Source organism: Portunus trituberculatus, chromosome 16 (genome assembly GCF_017591435.1).
Source record: "Portunus trituberculatus isolate SZX2019 chromosome 16, ASM1759143v1, whole genome shotgun sequence".
Classification (NCBI taxonomy): Eukaryota; Metazoa; Arthropoda; class Malacostraca; order Decapoda; family Portunidae; genus Portunus; species Portunus trituberculatus.
The window spans coordinates 6,083,398-6,109,719 of NC_059270.1; the positions used below are offsets into that span (position 1 = coordinate 6,083,398).

The 26,322-nt window shown below is 43.9% G+C and overlaps 2 protein-coding genes across 9 annotated transcripts in view; one reads left to right on the forward strand and one right to left on the reverse strand.

Annotated features, from left to right (window-relative positions):
• Positions 1-26,322, forward strand: part of LOC123504660 (putative uncharacterized protein DDB_G0291608) — a 78,026-nt gene that overhangs the window by 40,875 nt on the left and 10,829 nt on the right. For all 8 annotated transcript variants that reach the window (XR_006674900.1, XR_006674903.1, XR_006674901.1 and 5 more), the window contains exon 11: positions 10,431-10,537. The gene's annotated coding sequence lies outside the window, so the exon portion shown is untranslated. The remainder of the gene's footprint in view (positions 1-10,430; positions 10,538-26,322) is intronic.
• On the reverse strand, positions 4,739-17,066 carry LOC123504638 (leucine-rich repeat extensin-like protein 5). The gene is given in 4 exon segments (XM_045255350.1): positions 4,739-5,904; positions 6,129-6,653; positions 6,656-7,669; positions 16,959-17,066. Coding segments are annotated over 4 exon segments (1,728 nt in total). The 3' UTR covers positions 4,739-5,823.

Sequence of the window (26,322 nt, forward strand, 5' to 3'; positions counted from 1 at the left end):
AGCAATGAGTGTGAGTTTTTGTGAAACATTGTAGCAGGAGCTGAGCAAGGAAATGTTTTGAAGATGATGTGAGATTAACATGTATTGTGACAAGGATGACATGTTGATGTGAAGTTGAAAGCTAAGGTCTGGGTGTTTTTCATAAGCTGAAGAATATAGCATTTCAAGTAGTTCCACCATATTTGTATTCCAAAACTCACAAGCATAATAAGTTTGTTCAAAACTGTTTTTGGGCATGTGTCCCAAAATAATTTCCTATGACCAAACTTTTACTTCACTTCAGCTGTCCAGTAGGCAGGAGGCGACTCATTATTCTTATAGTAATGGGTTTGGCCATAGAAAGCAGATTTGAATGCATAAGCTATAGAATTAAGAGTATTGGTTTCTTTTTTGGGAATGTTGACAGCCACTTGATGCTGTTTTCTGTGAATTAAATGAGGCAGCATTATACAGGTGAGGTGGCTGGTCCCTTCCTGCACCTGCTCCATTAAAACAATTAATCAATTTTTTATTTTCATTATCCCTTAACACCATTCATAAGACTTTGAAGCATGCATGATGATAATGTAGAACAAACTTCAGTATTACTTTGCTTTCACCAAAGTAAGTACTAAAGTCCATATACTTTATATCAAATACAGCACAATTGGTAAAGGAAAATGTTCATCTCTATGCCAGACAAAACATTAAGTTTAGTCTGGAAGATTTTTTTATGTGCTTTGAACATTTTATCTTCTCAACTCTTAACATATCAACAAGCTAGCAAAGACATTACATATAAGCTGTAATGTGAAATTTCTGAAATGCAAACTATGGGATCCTTGATGTAACAAGAAATTATATTCCAGAGGAATTAGGTGAGATAGATTTAATCTTCCAAGCTTTCCACCATTTGGTTACGACTTCAGAGTCTCTCTCCAACAAGATTTGTCTGTGCTATATACCTCTCACCTAACTCCTCTGACTATTTAACCTCAAAACGAGCATATTCTGACTCTCATTTTACAGAGATTTCTATTCTTGGAGACTTCAATGTTTACCACTAGCTTTTCTTTTTTCTTTCTTTCATTGACTATCCTGATGAACCAGCCTTTAACTTTACAATCCTCCATGACATAAAGCAACTGATGTAACATCCTACTTATATTCACGATTCTTGGAGATACACCCAACATTCTTGACTTCTTAATCCTTCTGCTTATGCTGTTAACCTATCTTTTCCATTGGGATTCTTTGATCACAATCTTATATTTATATCTTGTCTTATTGCTCCAATCTCTCCTCTAGATCCCCAAATGCAGAGGTGCCTTTGGCATTTCACTTGTACTAATTAGGGGGACCTGAGGACATATTATGCTGATTTTTCTTGGAATTATTGCTGCTTCCATGTCAGAGACCCATTTCTTCTTCAGCCTCAAGGCTGGGGATGCAACAGGTGGCTCTGGTGGGGCCCAAGACCAAGCCTCTGTCGCCATGTTCTACAGCAAAAGGCTCTTGGATGAGCCAAGAACAACTAAGGAGGACAAGCAGAAACCAGCAAAGACTGAGCAGCACACCAGCCTGCCCCTCCAGGCTGGCGAGACAAACATCAGCCTGACCCCCCAGGCTGGTGAAATCTAGCTCGTCTTGCCTCCATACGCTGTGTACACCAACTCTGGAGCCAGCCTGATCACTGAGGTCATGTACTGTGTCCTCACCTCCAAGATCTCCCCAATGGACCTTGGGGATGGCCAGAGATGGGCCACTTCCCAGGCCCAGCCCTGGCAGCAAAGGGAATACATTTCTCAGGCTGACGAGAACGTGGCCAGCCTGACACAAGAGGTCGTACACCATGACCTCGGGGATGGCCAGAGGTGGGCTGCTCCCCAAGGCCAGTCTTCTCAGTAAGGGGAACTTATTCCTGAGACTGGCGAGATCCCTGAGGTTGTACACTGTGACCTCAGGGCTGGCCAGAGATGGGCCGCTTCCCAGGCCCATCTCCGCCACAAGTGGAGAGAGCCCCACGAGAGATCCTGTGATGTCTTGCAGCCTTCCATTCCGTCCCCATCCAAGCAGGGAAGGACATCCAGCGGGGTGGCAGGGTCCTAGTAAACAGCCTGCTGCAGTGTGCACAGGCCATGGCCTTCACCTTTGTTATGTACCACGTGACCCAGGAGTGGTTGCGAGTCTACTGCCACCACGACACACCACACCGACCACCACTCTTAGAGGGTCACCACTGCTACACCACACCGTCACCGCCAGACAGGCCACCACCCATCAGACCTTGAGGTGGTGGCTGGTGACACACTCATAGTCTCTAGGTTAGGTTAGGCTAGGATAGGATAGATGAGGATAAGATAGGATAGGTTAGGTTAGGATAGGATAGGTTAGGTTAGGATAGGATAGATGAGGATAGGATAAGATACGTTAGGTTAGCTCTCACTCTCTATTTAACAAGTCTCACTATAACTAGTACAATATTTTCAAGCACTTTCCTTTCATGACAAACATTTTCAAGAGTCTCCTATCAGTAATGTACAAATGATGTTAATATGTCACTACAATCACACAAACAACTGTCTTGTCACTCTAACTAAAACTTTGTCACTGCAGTGGTGGTGTGGCGCAACAGTGCAGCGGGACACCGCCCGACAACTCTTTATTCATAGTTATGACATCCTATACCTACATTTTCCTAAAGCATTTCATAAGGTACCACATCACAGACTCACGAGAAAGGTTAGGGTGCATGGGATGGAGGGAAAAATGTAAGCCCTTCACTCCCTGACCCCAGTTTCTCTCTCTCTGGTGACAAAGCACTAGCTGTCACACTGGTCACTACAATTCTAGCAACAACGTTTTCATGCGTCACTGCCAAACGTATGTTCAAAGGCTAGTCGTAACTAATTATTTAACAATTTTTGACTTGTTCGATGTCGAACGATGTCGTTGGCAGCACCTATGACATCGTATCTCTCTGTAACGTCATCTTATGCCCGATGAAATGGCTTGCTTTGGCTTGCTTTGCTTGTCGTGACTCTCTTCCCGACAGTCGAATTCAGTGCTCAATTGTCGTAATGCTTCTACGATGTCGTGTGACAACAAGGACATCTTACATTGTACGATATCACTGCGTTAACATATGATTTGATTCACGACATCTTATGGCAGGCCAAAAGCTGTTAAAATGACATCATTGTTGCCGGCGACAGCCTTCTTACGACCATCGAGGACGTCGCGGTAAAAAAAAAAGTTGTAGTGTGACCCCAGCATAAGCAGAAACAAAATATAAAACTGCTTTGGCAAGGGGCAGACAACAACAATTATTTTGTATTCCTTTGAAAGGCGGTCTTTTCAAAATGACTGCACACGTGACCACATTTAATATTCTTTGTAACACCACATATTTTCAGCCACTTTTTCCTCAATTCTTCTTCAGGTAAAAATGAAAATGTAGGGCAGTTCCTTTGCAATGTATGGACAATGCAACAAGAGTGCATTTCTGCAAAAATATTACACCTCAGAGCTCTAGCACTCACCACCATAGTATACGACTGAGTGACCGAGCGTTAGGTCAGAGACCGTGATGTCACTACACATCCCCTCAGATCAAGCCTATTTAGTGCTCCAGTTCTCCTTAGCTGAGAGTATCTTAATTGCATTCTCTTTACCTACTGCCCTAGCCTTCTCTACACTCACCGCCAGCAGCACCAGGGTGAGGACAAACATCATACGTGTGTGTGTGTGTGTGTGTGTGTGTGTGTGTGTGTGTGTGTGTGTGTGTGTGTGGCGAGGCAACACTGCCATTTTGACATGCTTCCTGGGACCACAGCATGCAGCAGGCGCGATTAATTGGTCTCGCACTTTGGGTCTCAGACAGGAAATATAGCCTGGTATTTAATCTTATCGAGGTTGGTGTGGGGGCGAAGGACTCACCAGCGTGTACAGTACTACTTTTACAGTGCTGCTTTGGGACAGCATCCTCTCCCATTGTGCTGTCTCTTCCTCCTCCTTGCCTTCCTTCTCAGCTTCCTCCGGCAGGATATGTGGTGCCGTAACAGGAAGAATGAAGAATCAAGGTCTTCTTCTTGTCTAGTCCCCTGCCCCTCCAGTGCAACATTTCATCTCGCCTTCTGATCCTGCATGAACGCAGTGGTCGTAAAATGTCTGGTTCCCCATAGTTTTTTTTTTCTTTATTTTATTTTTTTTAATCTATACCATGTGGGCTTTTCACGGGAATTTATAGGCTAAAGGGGATACTTTTTGTGGTACCTCCTATCTCAAAGCCTACCCGCTAGGAAACCGTTGCCCCGAGTGAGGAAACCCTACCTACACTTGGACCGTGGACAGGATTCAAACCCATGCGCTTGGAGACCCCTCGGACACTTTCTCTTAATCCATTATATTTACAATCAGTCTCAATTATTTCGCTACAAAACGCCCCTCTTTCATTCTCTTTAATCCATACTAGCTGCCTGTCAATTCCAGGCCACTCTAGCCAAACATACCTCACCTCTGTTTATCTTATAAGTTATAGAAATCGTCATTTCCACTACAGAACAACACTGTTCCCCATCCCCCACCTTGTCTTATAAACTCGTCCATGCAGCTCCTCATCTATTCTAAGCCATCCTTTGTTAAACTTCCATTATCTCTTCTCTAGTTACTTCTCTTACATGCTACAGGAATTGTCATGTCTCTCCCAAGTGTGACCTAAGGGAGAATTATATCAAGAGGATGATAAATACATAAGGGGTTACGAGCTCATATTTGTTTTATTACGTCGAGCTACAGAGGCAATGGGATAGGGGAGGAAAATGCATGTGGATGAAGAAGGACCTGGGGAATCATCTTAGTTAGATGTGTGAACTGTGGCTTAGTATTTAAGACTCGATGTTGTTTTTATTATTTGTCAAAGTCACACAAATCCATGAGAATCCCATCGGGTTGCTGAATGAGGCTGGACAAAGCATAAAGAAGCTGGAAAACCTTCTTCTCTGCCTTTAGCACATCTAAGGTGCCCTCTGTGTGTGTGTGTGTGTGTTATCTTTCTCTGAACTTTATGTTTGTGAAGTAGTTAATGGTGCAGATTGTACCGACACTCATATGATGTGTTGGTTAGTGTGGTGTTTTACAGTATATGGTGGTGTGAATGGTGCTGTGACGTTGGGTGTGGTTTGGTGTAGTGAGATGAAATTTAGGTATTGCAGTGCTATGATGTGTTCGAAGGTCTGAACAGTGCAGTGATGGTGATGTGATGTTGAGGGTGTCAATGTGTAGTAGTGATATGGTGTTAAAGTATAGTGGTGTTGTGATGTTTGTGATACAGTGGTGGTGCAAGTGTGCAATTAAGTGGTTTAGTGTAGTGATAAAGTGTAATGATGCAGTGAGGGGCTTCATTGTTTCGTGGTATGGTATGGTGGTGGTGGTGTTGCTGGTACAAGCATAGTCATATTGTGCAATATAGTATATAGTAGTGTAGTGTGGTGATGCAAAGGGTGTGGTGTGACGTGGTCTGTTGTGGTGCGCTAGAGGAATGTTAGTGTGATCGTTTGGTGAGTGCCAACGTGCTGTTGTGGGTTGATGTCAGAATGTAATGATGTGCATGGTGTGTTGTGGTGTTCATGATGTGGTGGTGGTGCAACATACAGCCAAATGGTGTGGTGTTGTGTGGTGTAGTGGTAAGTAACATAACGTGGCGTCGTGTGGTGTGTAGCTGGTACATGATGTGGGATGGTGTAAAGTGGCAGCGGTTCTGTGGTGGTGGAAGTGAACAATGACGCACGCGAGGACATGCTTGGCATTTTTCGGTGTTGCAGGTATCGTTGGTGGTGGCAATGCTTAGTCCACTCCTCCAGCGTTGGGGTGAGCCTCCTGGCAGCACACGCCGTCAGTGATGGAGCCGTCAGGAACGAAGCAAGACTGGCAGAGAGAACAATATTATATAGAGGACTGAAACAAAATCCTACAGTCTGCGAAGAAGGGACAAGGGAGGGATGCATGATGAGGAAGAGTGAAAATGCAGCGTCGAAGTCATAAACTAGTAAGAAAGTAAGTCGAAACTGCAAGAACTCAACAGGCCTATACATAGCAATCATGGTATAAATATGGAGGTGAGGACAGGGGAAGAAGAGTGAGTTACTCACCAGGAAAGGCACGGTCGGGGATTCAGGCCACACCGCCATCAGCGCCGTGTTGCCGCGAATGATGAAGCCTGTGTAGGGATTGCACTGTTCCTGCGGGACACAGTAAGTGCCAGCACTACACGACCCAGATCGGGGCATCATTCCCATCATACCCATCATGCCCATGCCGCCTGCCTGGCCTTGTGGGGGACTGGCCAGACCTACAGGGTTACTGACGGGGCGCAAGGGCTGGTTGGGCAGCACAGGGCCAACCTGGTTCACGGTAGAGGACTGAGGACTAGGGCCGGCTGGCTGCTGTACGCCAGGACTCGGGAAGCCGTAACTTGTGGCTGGAACTGACGGTTGCGGTGAGGGCTGTTGTGGGCTCACAGATCCCAAGCTAGCTGGTGTTTGTGGGCGTGGAAGAAGTCCAGACCCTGAGTGTGCGGGTGTTCCAGGGCCAGAGAATTTGGTGGACTGATTGCCGTCCCAGGCACAGAGGGCTTCGGTTGGCTGATGGGCTTGTGAGGGTGTGCAGGGGTGGCAGGAAGAGTAAACGTCGACTGGCTACCGGAAGTGTGTGGGCGCCCTGGGGTTCCTGGGCCAGAGGATGGGCTGACAGGGGTGTGCGAGTGTGAGGGTGAGGCAGGAAGAGTAAACGTCGACTGGCTACCGGAGGTGTGTGGGCGCCCTGAGGTTCCTGGGCCAGAGGATGGGCTGACAGGGGTGTGCGAGTGTGAAGGTGAGGCAGGAAGAGTAAACGTTGACTGGCTACCGGAGGTGTGTGGGCGCCCTGGGGTTCCTGGGCCAGAGGATGTTGACGGACTGTGTGGGCGTGATGGTGAGGCAGGAACAGAGAATGTAGACTGACTACTAGGTGTGTGTGGGCGTGCGGGTGTGCCGCGACTTGGGGAATGGGATGTTCCAGGTGTGGCTGGTTGGACAGGGGTGCCGGTGCCGTGCTGGGGCACGCCGCAACAGATCATGTCCCCACCGCAGCTGGTGTAAGTGGAGGCCACTCTGGGCGGGATAACCTTCTGCTGCTTGTCGATGACTCCCGTGCCATCATCAATGACGTACCCGTCACGACACAGTTGCCAATTGACGCAGACGTAGCTGGCAGAGCAAATCCCCATGGGTGGCATCAGCAGGTTTTGGATGGAGCCTGGAGCGGGGCCTGGAATAAGGGCAGGAGAGGGACCTGCTGGCGAGGGGCGAGCCTGCGAGGGGCAGCCACTCCCTGTGCACCCTGAGCCACAGCTGGAGCCGCTGCATCCAGTGCTGACGTGTGAAGCGGGTGCAGGATTGGCAAAGGGATTGTCCTTTCCTGCCCACCAGTAATCCCCATTCCCGGACGGCGCTGATCCGCCAGACCCGCCAGACCCGGAGGATCCTCCACAATTTCCACCGGGGCACGGAGATACATGGGTGGTAACTACCTGACTACCACCGCCAACGGAGCCACAGCCGCTGCCACAGCCGCTGCTCCCGCCAGTGGAAGGACGAGGTGGACCATATGCCGCCACAGCCACCGTAACCGCCAGTACCACAAAGAAACGCATCTGAAGGAGACAAAGGGAAGGTTACTAGATTAGTGTTGGGCATGGGTGATCAAACGGCGTATAAGTGCTAAATGTTGTGAGCACTGAAGTAGTGATAAGAGTACAAGTATATGGTTACGATGCCCACCTACATAGACAACACGCCAGACTGACATTATATAGGCAATTAGGAGCCAGTCAACCAACTTCCTGTGAACGTTATAAAAAGAGGAAGATCTTACATATGATATGCGTGTACGTACATTAAAATAATTCCCTTAGATCCTTTGCTAACAGTTGTCCCGTAAGGTGATATTTGCTGCAATTCCTTATATTACATAATCACCATCCTTTCTTGCTCTATTTGTTATTAAATAAGGACTGATCAGTACGTGAAAAACCAGTTTTTCACTCTTCTCTATGCCTTCTTCCCTATCCTTTCATCTTTTCTCATCTCTCCTGTCTCCCTGTTACATGCACTTGTACCTCGTCTTCCCAAATCTACTCGTCAATGTATGCTGATCCTTGCGCATAACCAGCAGGCTTGGCATGAAGACATTGAGATAAAGTATCTTCGTAATCACCTCGGAACAATTACTACAGATGCTGCTCAGAATCACGGTTCGATTCATAACTACTGTTATGTTAAACGAATATTAAAGCTGGATCTGTTCACGAGTTGCTGTTACAGGATATAATGTAATTCACTGTGAGCCAGATACAGAATGCCGTCTATACAAAGGCTTCGTGTTAGCCACAATGAAATCCTCAAGAGGCCATGGGCGTGCCTCGGTGGTTTAGTTCCTCAGAGACATTTGCTTCTAACAACATTAAATGTGTGGATGTAGTTAGGAGGCACTGAATATCTAGTTTAAAGCTGAGGGTGGAACAATTGTGCAACTCTGTAGTCACCACCATCTGACAGATTAGTTAGTGCCTACACCGTGGGGGTGATGCGCCAGAGATGGCTTCACCTCCTGATGACACACCCTGCATTGATACTCATATACACTGATAAGTTGCACTTTCCTTGCGTATCTATGTGTATATTTATATGTGTACGTATGTGTGTATGTAAGTATACATCTGTGTATGTTTTTTTTTAAGTGTTTGTGCATGAGTCTCTGTATAAGTGTAATGTCTAAATATCGGTCTGTATATATGTATGTGTGAAGGTATGTGTGTGTGTATATTTTTTTTTTCCTTTTCATATGAATATTATGTGTATATGTGTGTATGGATGTAGGCATATATATATATATATATATATATATATATATATATATATATATATATATATATATATATATATATATATATATATATATATATATATATATATATTATATGTCACACGCATTTTGTTAAGACATATTTTGTTTGTAGATTTTCTTATAGGCATTTCTGTATACAGTTTTCCCTAAGTTATTGTCTTAAGAGGATGACACAAGTATTAAATCATGTTGAACCATTGGAACCTCTCATGATTATAACTCATTATAGTGGACCGACACAGAGAAGAAACTCCTTAGTCTATGTAAAGTGCTTCACAGGGCATTGACAATCCTTCATTCATTTACACTTTAGTTAACATTACAAATTGATAATAAAACATCTACATTTCATTAAATTTCTCTGTACGGGCTTTGGTGGTAACTATGCACAAGTGAAGCTTCGAGCAGTGTTGCAGGATATCGCCAGGAAAAAAATGATTTCATTCATCTGTGAAGTGAATGTTAGAATGAACATGCCTTCTGTTCCTTTCTATGGATATAATTGCAGCCTTGTTAACATATCATCTTTCCTGTCGTGACGAGAAATCATGTATTAGAGGAACATAGGACGCGCCTCCTTGATTCACGAGGATCAGTGAAGTCTCTGGCCGGGATTCACGCATCTGCAGTGCTGCGCCGGGACCCGGGACTGTCCTCCACCACCTGCCGCTGAGACTGAGACCACATTCCTGTCCATGCCATGCTGCCGCCTCAGAACCTACATAATAGATTTAAAATCACAGCCACGTCCCTCCCACCAACCGCTGCTGCTGTCAGGACAGCAGACGAGTGACAATGAGGAAAATCAGCGAAGGAGTTTATCCGGTTAGTTATATGTTAGACTGAGATTTAATGTAATGGTGTGTGTGTGTGTGTGTGTGTGTGTGTGTGTGTGTGTGTGTGTTTGGCGTCGTGTCGAGCCCAGGTTGTGTGGCGGGGGCGAATGGTGTTGCCCCGCGGCGTTGGTGTTGGAAAAAAAAAGTTATTTCTTCCCTTTTATTATAATCCCCCTTATTTCGTTAACAATAACCAGTGACAAAGTGCCGCTGATAGTCACTGCCTCCCTACCCTCTCCATCGCTGGGGCCTACAACTGAAAAATGCAGTCTACAAGCGACGTCAGCCTCGACCAGATAGAGCAGGGAGGAATGCAGCAATATAGTGTGAGAAGGCGACTCGATGCTGCATCCCTTTACCACTTTAGGCGAGGCTTATAAGCTATATCGGGAAGACAAGTAACGGCGTTCTTCACTACCCTGGACAAACCTATCACAGAACGATACCCACTTATCTCTGTCAACTAAGTAGGTGTGGTGGGTCATGAATTAACGAGGCTTGATTCACCATGTGGCACACTTGGTGGAGAACAGCAGGATTTGTTCTACCTTGACCAGAACTGAAAGTCATTCATTATACTTTATAAACATTCTGCAGAATTTTTTTTCAATTGATGCACTATAGTCATGCTAGTAACATTTTAAGTGATATTGCATCTTTTATCAACTGCAGTGACGGTTCCCTCACTCCAACTTTCTAGTCATCTTCAGGACAAGACGCAGGATGACTGGCGGTCATAGACAATCAGACGATCTCCGTTCCACCTTTTTGAAGCCTCGGTGAGTACCTGTGTGTGTGTGTGTGTGTGTGTTTCAATTGTGTATTTGTTCAATTGCACGATTCAAAACTTTGCGATATGCTTTCAATATTTAAACTTATGCTCTGTGCATGCATGTATACATTAGTATTTCTTTGTGTGTTCTAACCTAACTAGAGAGAGTGACACTGGGAAAATCCTAGTCACACAAGAAAGGTCGTGTTGTTAGTGCATTAATTTCTAGCACATTAGTTAGAACATTAAGAACATTTTCTAGGTTGTAGCGCGACGAGGGTCACTATAGCTCAGTTATCCTGAAGCCTGCCGGGAGTCCTCAGTCGGGACCACCAAGACGTCCGGGGAAGGGAGTATTGGCCAAGGAATAGTGGGTTTGACTTTTTATACGGCTGGAAAGGGCGAGAGATGCAATAAGGAGCAGGAGAGACGTCAGTGTATTCCATTCTTTAGTTCTACATGTGTTGGCTCGGTGGCTCATGAGTGTACTTCATCACATAAGTTTTAGTTACGATACAGAGGATTATTTCTTCCATCGTGAATGTTAATTTATGAAGAAGAGAAAGAAAGAGCAAACACACATTGAATAGATGATGGTGAGGTACGAGGTACATTATAACAGGACCACACCCGGATATTCTCTCTCTCTCTCTCTCTCTCTCTCTCTCTCTCTCTCTCTCTCTCTCTCTCTCTCTCTCTCTTACACAAAACACAAACAAAAAACACAAAAGAATCGTCTTATAAAAGAAGAAGCATTCCTACCCATTCACCCTTTTATCGGACGAAAACAGAGTACTAGACAGCTACACATCACCGCACCATCATTATCACACCTTCCTCTTGTCCAGCACTGGCGAACCTCCACACACACACACACACACACACACCTTGGGGACACTGGGGCGCAGAGCATTGTGGAAATGAGTGGGCGAGGGGCGGACAGCCAGTGTGGGCGCTGGGAGTTGGTGACTCAGATATATTTTGGTTTGGTTAGTTAAGGAGGAGGTTGGATGGAAGAGGAAGACGTCGTCGTGGTGGTTTTGTGTTGGAGAAAAAGGAAAGGGGAGGGTTGCTGGCGGATAGAACAGTAGTTGGCTGGTGTGTGAGGTAGGGAGCATGAAGGGGAATTAAAGGGAAGGGTTGGGGATTGGGGGAGCTGGAAAGTGGGAGGAGTTTGGGGAACTGGAAGAGAAGTAACGAGAAGGTTATCGAAATCTGAATGGAGAAGAACGTAGTGACGGAGATTGAAAAGGTGAAGAGGCGGAAGTAATGAGAGGTTTTTTAGATTGTGGACTTTACAGAAATGTGTGTTAGACTAAATTCAGGAAGCTGAGATTTGGAGGAGGAATAGTAGGAGGATGTTTGGAATTCCGACGATTAAAAAGTAGAAGAGGTTGAAGGTGGAAAGGAATTGAGGGTTGAAGTGTTTTGAGGAGGCGCTGTTAAAGGGTGATTGATATTTAAACCCTTTCAGTACCAGGACGCGTTTCCATACTTATTCTGCTCACTATTTGGCGATTTTATACTGCTTCACAAACTTGAATGGGGGTTAAGATAGTGAAGACTGTGCATTGATCTTCTGACCTCCATAGACCCTTACCAATGTTAATAAAATCGCCTAATGGTGCACAAATCTCAAGGTAAATGTGTCCCAGTACTGAAGGGATTCAGAGATAATAGAGAGAAGAGGATTGACTGGTTGGTGGGGAAAATTACTGTAACGGGAGGTTTCAGAGTTAGAGGAGGAGAGTGGAAGGGGAAGAGAAGGCGTTTTGAAAGGTCGCAGGGGAAAGAAGTGTAAACGTCATCCTTATAAAGTGATTTAGAAGGATTAAGTAATTGTTCAATGTTAGTTTAGTGTGTAATAGATGCAATTGAGTTTGTATTTGTTAATCTTAAGAGATTAATATTCCACTTGTGTACCGTTATTAGTTCCACAACATCTTTGTACACACACACACACACACACACACACACACACACACACACACACACACACACACACACACACACACACACACACACACACACACACACACACAGCATCTCTGAGCAAAAACCCAATTTTGCTTATCATCTTTACAAATACGTCTATACATCTGCTTGATTGTGTGTGTGTGTGTGTGTGTGTGTGTGTGTGTGTGTGTGTGTGTGTGTGTGTGTGTGTTCCGTTCTCTGTTTTCTGTTTTCCATTTTCATGATCGAGCGCTCGTTATCGTCTCCTGCCTACAGTTTGAGTTGACTTCTGTATAATGTTCGTATGGATGTATGATACGAGTTATACTGATTTATGAAAAAAAATAGATAGTAAGAAAAAATACAAATAGCTTATGACACACACACACACACACACACACACACACACACACACACAAGTTATGCGCCGTAACCTTGGACGCCACGACGCACAGGCGCTGCTGCTTCAAACCTGGCGCGCGTGCGCGCGCACACACACACACACACACACACACACACACACACACACACACACACACACACACACACACTCTCTCTCTCTCTCTCTCTCTCTCTCTCTCTCCTACACGCACACATTGCATAATATCTCCCCTCCCTCTCTCTCCTTCCCCATCCTTCCCCATCCCTCGGTCTTCTCTTTCTTTCCATGTCAACGTCCTACGGAACACGACCTCTTCTGCCAGATCCGGGTTGGGCCGCTGCGAGCAGGGCAAGGTGTGTGCGGGGCGGGGTGGGGCGAGGAGAGGCGGAGCACCAGGAGTGGTTGTTGCAATAGCATAGTAGGATTTTCTTGGTATTGTGTGTGGGTGCTGATTTATGCAGAACGGTATTTTTGTGGGGGGGTTGGGGGGGAGGAGGGAAAGGGGATGAATTTGTGCTTGATTATTTGTTTATTGTATATATTTTATTTATTTTTTCCTTATTGTTTCCTATTTTAATTTTCTAGTCCAGATTCTCAGTGTCTCTTCCTTGTTTATATTCCCCTTCCTTCTAATCTATCTTACGTACTCCTTCCCTTCTTGTCTTACTTGTATTTTGTTTTGTGTATCTTAGGTTTTCATTATCATAATTTCCCTTCTTGTTTTCATCCCCCCTTCTTTCTGTTTTTTATCTTCTAATCTATCTTAACTACGATCCCTTCCTTTTTCTCTACGTTTATCTGTGAATTGTGCTCTAACCCTTCCTACACTAACCTAACCTAAATTAAGACATCTCCAGCATCTTCTAACTAACACATGCTTCCAAATTCTCTTTCCGAACTTGAGCTTCATCCCTTTCTGCATCGTGTGTGTCTCTTGTACAAACCATTCTTTAAGCAAGCTTGTGCCTGGATACTCTTTCCCAAACTGACCTCGATCACTGGGTATTTTTCTTAATTACTGAGTTCTGTATCCTTGAATATTTCTGTAATCAAGTTCGTTCCTATTAATCTTCTGAAAGCTACATTCTTATAGTAACTCCTTTATTACCCTATCTGACTTCCATGTCTCGATACTTTTCCCCATTCCCATAAACTTCGTGCCCTAATACTTCTCTGTAATTAATCCTCCTTCCCAGTACTTATATCTAATTAGGATCCATCCATAATGCGTTCTCCTAATCAATCACCGTAACTCTCAGTACTTTTCCCTGAATTAAACTCCGTTCCTTAGTAACTGTTTCATATTTCTCGGGTCTTTTTCTCCACTCCTGGTTCCGTTATGTGAGTCTGTCAACGCTTTTCTTGTATCAATTAACTTCCTAGCCAAAGAGAAAGCAAAAAATCGTGTTTTCTTTATAAATAGCTATGCATGTCATCCTTGTATTCCTCCTCCTCCTCCTCCTCCTCCTCCTCCTCCTCCTCCTCCTCCTCCTCCGTAGCCCTGAGGCGCGCGTCTTCTCCATGACCATATTGCCTTTTTCCTCCACCGTCCCTGACCCTCTCCTCCTCCCCTACGAACCCTGCAGCTCTCTCCTTCCTTCCCTCCTCCACCCTGACCCTGTAACTCCCTCACCTCCTCCCATCATAACCCTGACCTTGAATTAACCCCACCATTCCGTCCCCATCTTGTCCCATAACCCCCTGATCTCTCTTCTTTCCTACACATTTGTACCACTACTATTACTGCTGCTGCTGCTACTACTACTACTACTACTACTACTACTACTACTACTACTACTACTACTACTACTACTACTACTACTACTACTACTACTACTACTACTACTGCAGTCTTCCGTTCCTATTCCTTCTGTCCCATCTTCCTTCCATCCTCCCCTCCCTCCCTCCTCCCAGAGAGAATCGCCACCCATATCTTTCCTTCGCTTTAACGTCCGTATTAAAAAACGCCTTCACTTCTCACTACGACAATTTTCCAAGGCCACAGAGAGAACAAGCCGGGTTTTCAAGACAGTTTCTCCTTTTAATAAACTAGAAATCTTGCCAATCTATTACCGGAACCATAAAAATACCCTTAAAAAACACGAGTGTCTTTAAATAGAGCCTTTGGAAAGCAGTGATGGTGAGAGAGCAAAGCGTATAAGAATACAGGCCTAAACGCTTGGACGCGGAGGGAAATACAGTAATAATAGATCAGTAGGGGTCGCGCTGACACCTTTCAAAAGAGTTCCATAACCCGGAGAGCGCTACAATTTATGGTGTTCCCAGGAATGCGCTCTGGGTTCTTCTTTTTTTGTGCACGTCAGGGAGTGGCAAATGAAATACTGGTTTTATATTTTATTCTTTAAAGCTTGCTTCTTTCTTTTTTTAAGTTTTTTTTATTCGACTGATTTGTTTATTTTGTTTTTTGTTTTTGGAGGATGTTTTGTACTGTAGTAGAGAGAGAGAGAGAGAGAGAGAGAGAGAAATTAAGGTTCACGTAAGCTGCTATCAACCGCCTGCTCTCCTTAACCACAAATATTTCACCTGTAATCACCTACATGTTGCCGGTATATCTCTCCTCCTCCTCATAATCCTATCCTATCCTTCTTCTTCCATCTAATCTTAACCCTTATCCTAATCTCCTCCTCCTCCTCCTCCTCCTCCTCCTCCTCCTCCTCCTCCTCCTCCTCCTCTTCTTGCTTTCCTGTCCTGTCTCTATCACTGGTAGTTAGGAAATAGCTTCAACAAACAGCCTAGTAAGGACCTCAGGGGCTGTTGCTGTTTTGTCCTCCTTTGTGTTCCTCTTAATCTTAATCCTAATCCTCCTCCTTATTCCATCCTCCTCCTCCTCCTCCTCCTCCTCCTCCTCCTCCTCCTCCTCCTCCTCCTCCTCCATACTTCTATCCTTTGATGCTCAATCCCGTGCATCCTCACTTCTCCCTTCACCTTTAGTCTCTTATCTCAACTTCCGTCATTAAATAGAGAACGCCGTACATTGTGAACCAACCGGTTGCTCGACATCGTGACTCCGCTAGCACGTAATAGTGAGAAAGGACAAGGCTGTGTTATAAATTCAGTCATTACCATAAACTCTAGTGAATCCTCCCTAGACAGTGGACTGAAAAGACTAACTCGACAATGCAGCGAGATAGTGATAGTCTTTACTTTTGACGTATTATTGTAACGAGTAAGTAAAGTAAGTAAGTAAATCTCCTGTGACTGTAATCGAAAGTCATGCCAGCCTAACAGAGCGACCAGAACACCCTTGAGGAGGTCAGGCCGGGATGGAGTAACGCCACAGGGGTCAAAAGAAGGCGATACACGCACATAAAACGCGATACGACTTGCTTTGCGGGACACCTCACGAGACGCGGCTGTGGTAGTGTACGGCGAAAAAGGCGCTGAACTGACAGGACAAAATGCAGGCAAGCAAGAAAAAACAAAACAAAAAAACAAAAACAAAAAACGGTTTCATTTAACTTCAAAACGTGAAGCTAGAATATTTCACGTAACCGCCAAAGTCACTTCAGTACCATGACGCGTTTCCATATTCATTCTGTTTACTATTTGCCGATTTTATATAGCTACAGAAACTTGTATGGTGGGATTAGAATAGTGAAGACTGTCTGTGGCCATTAATCTTCTGACCTCCATAGATCCTTTCCCAATGTAAATAAAATGGTCTAATCGTACACAAATCTCAAGGTAAAAATGTGTCCCAATATTGAAAGGGTTAAGCTGTGAGTAACGATAACGTACTGTAAGGAGAGAATTGAAAAGAAAAAAAAAATGCACACCAGACAAACGCTCACTCCTCTCTTTAAAACCTAACAAGTAATAAAAATCAACAAGCTTTCATAAAACTGTGGATAATGAGTAACGCAAGGAGGAGACTGAAATGACTTAACAAAATGCACGCCAGGTATGTGAGTGTACGGAAAAACGCACGCACATCTCTCTTCTTTGATTTAAAACGAAGAGCCCTAGAACTTCACAAGTCACCGCCGCCTTGCGTGATAAATCCCAGTTCCGGACGTTAGCGGTGAGCGACAGCGGCAACACGAGTGCTGGAAGACGCCTCAATACTCACTGTGTAGAGACCAGCCGCCACGCACACCCTAGCCTCTCCGCCGCAGACTGCCCCGTCCCGCCGCCGCCTTGTATTTATGTTATCCTTCCTGGCGCCCTCGGTTGCCATTTGGTTAAATCCTCCTATTTCATCAAGGTCACAATGTGGGTGAATCTTGCAACAGGAAGGAAGGACGAAGTGGGCTGTGCTTCGTCTTACAGGCATCATCCTATGTCTTTGCCTCCTTGGGCCATATTCTAAAACACTTCTTCATCGCGCTTTAGTTTGAACTACACGGATCTCTAAGGGTATTTTTTTTGTAATCATATTAACAAATTTCCAAATCATTAACAGGAGACACTCTTGAGAACCAGGCTTATCATCTCTGTGGCCATAACAAAAACTAGTCATGATGAGAAAGCAAAGAGTTTCAGAATATGGCTCAGCCTGTCTCCATCTTTGATCCGGTTTCCTCAAAGTTGTTCTTGAGATTTGAGTTCCAGATGATGGGATAACTAAATTACCAGCCAGACCCATGAGAGGTGACTGCCGCCCCCTCACCCCTTCCCTTTGTACACACAGCAAAGGTCCCGTGGAGGAGATGCAAACAGGATCCGTAATGCACTGTGCTTGGGTAGAGGAAGTAATTTTCCCTCATTATCCTTTAACAAACCGTCATGTACTAATAAATCCCTACTAGCACTAAGCCAATATTCTTAAAAATTTAATTCTTATAAGCTCTATTTTTAAAGGCCATAGAGGAATTGTTGAGTTCACATGGATTCCCCATTATAGTGGTGCCTTATTGTCTTGCTAAACTACAACTAAAATCATGAAAACGTCCTTGAAAAATAACAAGCTTCACCAGATCCTGTTATGAGAGTAGTGGAGAAGAGGGCTGAATCTTGTAACCCCTTCAGTACTGGGACGCATTTTTACCTTGAGATTTGTGTACGATTAGGCGATTTTATTTACATTAGGAAGGGTCTATGGAGGTCACAGTCTTCACTATTTAAATCCCCCATATGAGTTTTTGAAGCCGTATAAATCCACCAAATACGTAGTAACCAGAATGAATATGGAAACGCGTCATGGTACTGAAGGTGTAAAGAATATGGACTGAAGAGCTGACATTAAGTGCTCCTCCTCCTCCATGATATACAGGACAAGATCAAAATAAGTGCCAGTCTGTACTCCTTCATTATTTACTTGTTCTTCCAGTTATTGTTCTTTCTTCTTTCTTCTCCTTTATTTTTGTTATGTTCTTGTTCATGTTACTCTCCGGAATCTGTTTACCCTCTCTCTCTCTCTCTCTCTCTCTCTCTCTCTCTCTCTCTCTCTCTCTCTCTCTCTCTCTCTCTCTCTCTCTCTCTCTCTCTCTCTCTCTCTCTCTCTCTCTCTCTCTCTCTCTCTCTCTCGTCCTTCGCTACTGGCTGGGAAACTGAGGAGCCGGACGCACAATGTTTCCCTCGCGTCCCTGTCCTGCTTGCCTTCTTGTTGCGTGGCTCCAGGCGTTGCTGTGTTACCGGTTCTCATTCCGGCATTTGATACATTTTATTCCGGTGTGGCGTGACCAGTGTGTACGTAAGACTGAGACTATTTTTTTTTTTTTTCCGGTTTTGATTCAGTTCTATTTATTACTTATTTTACTTGAATCAGGTTTGAAAGTCTGGCATTTTCCATTTCCTTTATCAAATTTTGCTAAACTCCATACCAAGAGAGAGAGAGAGAGAGGGGAGGGAGACTAAGTGGCTGCCTGACTCACTGACTTGCGCACTCAAACACGGCTCGTTTTCTTCTATCAAGGGAGAACAATTGCGTAACATTGAGGCGTGGGAAGGAGGAAGACGTGAGGTGAGGAGGAGGGAGGCGTATAGGAGATTGCTGCAGGAACAGAGATGGATAGGAAAGAGGGCGATGACAAAAGGAGAAATAGGAGGAGGAGGAGGAGGAGGAGGAGGAGTAGGAGAAATAAGAGAAGGAGAAATAAGAGAAGGAGCAGGAAAAAAAGAGAAGAACAGTGACAGCAGGAGCGCAATGAACGTTCCTGCTATAACCAAGGAGGGTGCCGGACCTGGGTTTTTCCAGCCTCGGTCAGTGTGTGCTTAGGGAACGACCTGTGGGTTATGTCATGCTGTGGACGTGAGGCTGAGGTCAAAGGGATGTGGAAATGTTGTTGAGGCGCCGTGGTGGTGATGGTGCTGGTGCTGGTGGCGTTTTGTAAGCATTTGGTATGTGTGTGTGTGTGTGTGTGTGTGTGTGTGTGTGTGTGTGTGTGTGACTCGAGGATTTGTTTGTTAGTGGGGTTGTATTAGTAGTGGTGGTAGTGGTGGTGGTAGTAGTAGTAATAGTAGTAGTGGTAATAGTAGTAGTAATACGTAATAGATGCAGCATTGATGGTGATGGAGGCGGTAGTAGTAGTAGTAGTAGTAGTGATGGTGGTAGTTGTAATAGTAATAGCAGCAGGATCAGCATACCATTATAAGCATTCGAAGGTGACTGCAATATTGGCAAAGACAACTTAACCTAACCATTGGTGATAATAACAGTGATAATGAGTACTGGCAACATCAATTAGGAGGATCACCAGCACGTCACATCCTCCTACGAGTCACCACATCTCTTGGTCACCACCGCTCACCGCTCACCGCTCCTCAGTCTTGTTCTCAATAACAATAATTAGTGTTATGGAAACTTGCCTTCTGTCTTTGTATTTCCCCATCCATGATTTCCTCTCTTCTCATCCTCTTCTTTTCCCTTTGTTCTCTCTTTTCCTCTGCTATTATCTTCTCTTATCGTTATCTATGTTTTTTTTATTTTACATTCGACAATTTTTTTATCATTATCTTCTCATCTCGTTATCGTCTTTCTCTCGTGTTTCGTTTTTTTATCGTTATCTGTTTTTTTTTTTTTACTTTCGTCTATTTTTTAATCATGATCTCCTCTTCTCCTTATCGTCTCTTTTTCTCCTTTCGTTTCTTTTTTTTCACTTTCTTTCCTCTCCTTCATTTATCTTTAGTTTATCATCGTCTTATTTTCTTCCTTTCTTATTTCTCTTTTTTTCTTCTCATCTCAAATCTTTTTTTTTTTTTTTTTCAATCATCTTTCTTCCACGTATCAGGAAAGTGTTTTCTTCCTTTCATCTCGCCTCTTCTTTCTTATTTTGTCGCTTCTTCTTCCTTCCTTAGTTTTATTCTTCTCTACCGGATCTAATTTGCTTCTTGTTTACGCATCTTGCTCACTCTTTTATTCACATCCGGGATACGGTAGGGAAGATGTGTGTGTGTGTGTGTGTGTGTGTGTTGTCGCTTTAGGTGATCCATTGTGTTGATATCAATCTTTTACTCTACCCTCAATTTTTTTCTTTGCTCGCTCTTTTTTTTTTTTTTTTCTAAGTCTTCAGATGTCTTAAACCAGAACTCAACATTGTTACTTTACATTCCTGACTTGTATTGCGTTTTCTTTAGTCCAAATGCATCGTTTATCATTCTCTGGTGCATACTCTCTCTCTCTCTCTCTCTCTCTCTCTCTCTCTCTCTCTCTCTCTCTCTCTCTCTCTCTCTCTCTCTCAAACAGGTCGTCGGTCATGAACAAAACTGTGTGCCATTAATCATTTTTCTTTCTTTGTTCTGTGTGTATTGGTTCCTGTGTGTGTGTGTGTGTGTGTGTGTGTGTGTGTGTGTGTGTTCTATTCATAGGACGTACGGTACTGTTTCGTATTTTTCAAGTGGTAGTGGTGGTGGTGGTGGTGGTTGCAGCGGGTCGTGTTTCTCGTGTTACGTGTTAGACTGCCATTAGAATTTCGTCTTATCTTATTTTCTTTTTCTTTTTCTTTCCTATTTCGCATCCTCTTGCCTCTCCCTTATCGCCACCTTGCATCACTCCATCCATTATCACTCCTACATTTCTTCATTACTTCGTGTCATTTTTTTTTTTCAGGATTTTTCTTTTCTTTCTTTCTTTGTCCTCTCCCAAATCATTTTCTCCCCCGAACATTCCCGGTTCATCTGTCTCCTGTACTTCCTCTCCTTCGGTAATTTAGTTTAGTGCCTCGTTCATCTTTCTCGTCCTCCTCGTTCTTTTTCTCCTCCTCCTTCTCTTTCTCCTTGTCTCCTCCTCCTCCTCCTCCTCCTCCTCCTCCTCCTCCTCCTCCTCCTCCTCCTCCTCTTCCTCTTCCTCTTCCTCTTCCTCCTTCTTCTCCTCCTCCTCTTCTTCCTTCTCTTCCTCCTCTTCTTCCCCTCCTCCTCCTCCTCCTCCTCCTCCTCCTCCTCCTTTTCCTCTTCTTCCTTCTCCTCCTCCTCCTTTTCCTCTTCTTCCTTCTCCTCCTCCTCCTTTTCCTCTTCTTCCTTCTCCTCCTCCTCCTTTTCCTCTTCTTCCTTCTCTTCCTCCTCCTTTTCCTCTTCTTCCTTCTCTTCCTCCTCCTTTTTCTCTTCTTCCTTCTCCTCCTCCTCCTTTTCCTTTTCTTCCTCCTCGTCCTCTTCCTCTTCCATGTTCTCCTCCTCCTCCTCCTCCTCCTCCTCCTCCTCCTCCTCCTCCTCCTCCTCCTACTCTCACCTTTACTATCCCACGTCTCCCATTCTAAATTACAGTTCGCAGCTTATCGCAAACGACCTCGTCTTGTCTCAACAGAGCTGCTGTAGACTGTTTAGCATTTGTCTTTGGTTTCTTCCTCTTCCTCTTTCTTCTCCTCCCGCTCCATCACATCCTCCTCTCTCACTTTACTCCTTCGTTTCTCGCTCTAATTATAATACACTGGGTAGCTCATCAAAAGTCTCGGTCAATATCTCCACTAAAGACTGTTCTTCATTTGTATTCCCTAGTTTGCTTTCCTCTACAACGCCACTACCATCACCACCCCCTTCTCCTTCTCCCTTCCTTCCTTCCCTCCTGCAGGTCTATTATAGCACGAAGGAAGGAAGCCCCGCTACGTCCTCTGCACGCCCTTCAGCCCCTCAACACATCCTGGTAAAGCGTGTGTCGTGGCGGGGTGTTTGGGGGGAAGAGGCTAAGTGTGGGAAATGAAGACCTGGGAGGGGAGAGAAGAATCAAAGGAATCCAGTAGTACTATCAGTTTTTTTTTTTTCACGATTAAATTCCTTTTTTTTCTTTTTTGTTCGTGCGTGACTATGTAATGGAATGTGCATGGGTGTTGATGTGACGTGGATCGGTGGTGCTCGTGAGTGAGTATGTGGGGGTGCTGTTGTGACGGAGAAGCAACACCATGCACCAGCACCAACAGCAGCAGCGAAGGAGAGGCCAACGATACTATTATGAGTTCTCTTTATGTTTCCTCTCTTTAAGGATTCCACACGCGTGACAGAGTAATAGTGATGGAGGGAAAGAGTGTGATGGAGTGAGAATGTGTGATGGGGATAGTGTTGAGTGCATGGTGGTGACAGGAGTGTGTGATGGTGATGGAGGGAAAGGGTATCATGAAGTGAGAATGTGTGACAGGGATAGTGTTGAGTGTATGGTGGTGATAGTGTGAGGGCGTGTATGTGTAAATCTATGATGCATTTTGTGTTACGTACTGCAGAAATTAACGTTGCATTTGGAAGAATGTACGTATTTATGAGTGATGTCCGTGTGTGCGAAGGTCTTATGAATAGTACAATAAGGAAAAAGAAACGTATAGATCTAAAAATCGTGATGGAGGCTAATGAGTTTTGAAGAACTGATGGAGAATTAGGAATGGTTGGGTAATTTTCAGTGAGGGGACGGCAAGGAGTGGCCAGAACAGAATATTGAGGCGCTGCGAGACTTCCTCTTATTGTGGCACTACTTGATGCAGTTTTTAGTTACTTTTTTTTGTGCTGTTGTCGTTGTACACATTCTTCCTTTTTTATTTCTTTGATCTGCTAAAAATGTGTGAATTGCTTCCTTAACTCCTTCGATTTTTTGTTGTCACGAGAAAACAATTTAACCCCTTCAGTACCAGGGCACGTTTTCATATTAATTTTGGTTACTATTTTGGTGATTTTATGCAACTTCAAAAACTTATGTGGGGATTGAAATAGTGAAAACTGTGGTTATTAATCTTCTGACCCCCATAGACCCTTCGTAATGTCAAAAAAATTATCTAATCACACCCAAAACTCTCGATACAAATGCGTCCCAGTACTGAAGGGGTTAAGAAGGTACCTACACTATTTTTGGTCATATAGTTCTTATTTTACACGCCTTTCAGGTTTGACTCTGCTAGATGAAGGTTCACATACTGATCACTTTCCTCACATATCTCACGTTCTGTATCTTTTGGAGTCTTTTTTCAAGGATTAGTTTTAGTCAAATATGATAGTAAGATTATTGATACAACCACAAAGTCGCAAATTTAGTCTTGATATCCCATTTCTTCATTCTCTATAAATTCACTGACTCTTTCAACCAGACTCTTGAATACTAAATATACTAATTATTAGATATACTCCAAGTCAAAACCTCCTTCATTAATAAGAGGTCAATCTTTCAAAATCTAACTCACGTCGAGTCTTCTGCCATCTACTATATAGCTGAGCATAGTTTTGCTCTATTGTGAGTACCAAGTGCACCAAGTTATTTAATTTATATTTTTTTAACACAATCTTTATGCTCGCCCCCTTCTTTACTTGCTTTCTTTTAAAATCGTCCCTTTAATACGCTTCTGTTCCTCTCGTCGTATTAATCTCACCTGTTATTTACCATCCTGTATCATAACAGCGTCCTTTTTACCAGGATGAAGAACAAAATTAAATTAGAAGAAACAAGATTATGTATACAAGAGGTAAGAGACGAGAGAAGTCTGAAAGAAGACAATGTACATAATAAAAAAAAGTTTAAATAATGAAATTGAAAAAAAAAAAAAAAAAAAAACTACAACTTTACATCTACTTGACACTGGAGGTGCGCGTGGCACGGCGAGCACGGGCAACAAACTTCAGGGACAGGCGGAAAGGGAAACCCCTCCACTGGAGCAAAATAGTTGTACGAGTTGATCAAGGTCTCAGAAAGTTCACCTGTTCAGTGGGGGAAGCACATGTTTATTTGTATCCAGAAGGAAACTAAACATCATGAGGAACTGATGCAGTGGTGTCACGAAACGAATTAATTTATGGTGTAACATGACGTGGGCACTGATTTGACTATGCAGAATTATACTATCTTAGAAGGATGTACGAGAGAGAGAGAGAGAGAGAGAGAGAGAGAGAGAGAGAGAGAGAGAGAGAGAGAGAGAGGGGTACTGATCTGGATGCACACTATAAGGAAAAAAAAAAAATTGTGTGAACCAGATTTCAGTCGTGAACGTTATTAGTCATTGCTTCACAGACAAGTAAACTTTGAGAGCTCCGGGTGAAGCGGAAAGCTTCCCCGAGCAGAAAGTGACAATAGTTCCTTATCCAACACAGATTTATGTAACATCTGGGCCCGTATTCTGAAACATGATGCAGAGAGGGACATGTAACGCTTTTACCCCATTCCTTTGCTCGTATGACTCCTAGCGTTGATATTCTTGGTGACACAATCTTGCACAGGCTGGGTGGAATCTGGGCGTGACCAAGGTCTTCATGGTAATATCACTAATCTGATTCGCAGTTGGGTGCCTTTACTGTGCCGCGGATGGGCATTCCCTGCCCAGGTGACTAAACTTGACGTCATTTTTTATTATTTTTTTATAACGTCGCAGTGTTTTAGTTTTAGTGAAGACTTGGTATCGAGTTTGGTTGTGCATTTTCTTCATGTCCTTGTGTTCGTATTCTTACATTCTTGGGCTCTCATTAGGACTGCTTTCGAAGGCCGTGCACATAGAGAAGTCGGGTTCTCATTAGTAATGAATTCTTATTCAACCATTTGCACAATCGTGCAAACAGTCTTAAAACTTTAATATCTTTTACCAAAGCTTGTCAAAAGTAGGCGAGGTAAGATGCGAAAATCGCAGGAGATGCGAGCCTGAGGCTGTCTTCACTTGCAGCGATGCTCCACTTCTCGTGTCCTCTGCCCCATGCACTCGCCTTGTGTGTACCCTGATAACATCATGGTTTCGTTACGTATTGTACCTTCCAGCATGGAGCATTACCTCCTCGTACTAAAGAGGCTTTCGTATTTCATTGTTCTGTGAAACTAGGCAGCTGGCGTTGTACTAGGTACATCCACTGAGAGGAAGCGACCAAGTGTGTTTATCCGCCAAAAATCGTTGTATGTAAATCAGCATGGCCTGGCATCAGATTCAACGAGGCCTCTCCTCTTGCTGGAATAATTGGGCAAGTGTCAGATGGGAGTGGTGATGGGTTGGGAAGGCTTTTGTCTGGCTGGCAAGGGACATACGAGGGCTGATGATGATGGTGATGCACAGGAATGCCTCATCACTCCCACCGCAGGGCCACGCTACCCTAACATTGCGCCACCGAGGCCTCGTGAAGGTGGTTGGTCCGTTGTGTGTATAGTTCTGTATGTACCATTGTTGGTAGCAATGGAAGGGCTGAGGTATTTCCGCACTCCGCCCACTCCTTACATTTCACGAACATGTTAGAAGTTCTTCCTGTAACAATGTTAACACTATTGATATGAAGTTATAAAGATATTGTTCACTTAATTTCCCATCATACTTATCACCAAAATCGCATGGGATAAAACTACACATCAGAAGCTTATTATAGTGTTTCGAGATATTTTAATCATTGTTCATCGTTCTACTTTTTTTTTTTTTTTTTTTTTTTTTTTTTTTACTATTAAGCGGTAGTGTTCCTTATTTGCAATCGTTTTCCTTTGATATCTAACCATTTTCAAATTTCCTGGCTCACCTCCCCTTCTCTACCCGCTACCTTACACCCCGGTACCTTCCACCTTTCCTCCGACCTCTAGCTGCCCCCCACTTATTATTTATTTTTTTTTTACCTTAAAGTATAAAATAAAGGTATGCGACTTTGATTTCTTTAGCTAAACAATCCATAGATACGATAATGTCCTTTATAATCATCAGTCTCACTGTTGTACTGCAGCTGTTGTTGCTTCATTTGTATTTCTGTCGCCTCAACGAGTCAATGGTTGTGAGTTTGTCTGCTGGCTTCTTTCTCCGAATCTCTTTCCGAATTTGTTACATTCAGCCAGCTCTTAATACTGGGACTCGTTTTTACCTTGAATTTTGGTATGATTAGGCGATTTTACTTATATTAGGAAGAGTCTATGGAAGTCAGATGATTAATAGGCAGAATCTTCACTATTTTAATCCCCACATAAGTTTCTGGAGCTGTATAAAGTCACCAAATAGTAAGCAGAATTAATATGAAAACACGTTAATTTACTGAAAGGGTCAAAAGGTCTGTTGTTGTTTGGCTTTCCTCTACAAGAGGAGCAGAAAGACACTTAAAAAAAAGCAGCATGGAGGACAAAAGACAGTTATATGGTGAAGCAG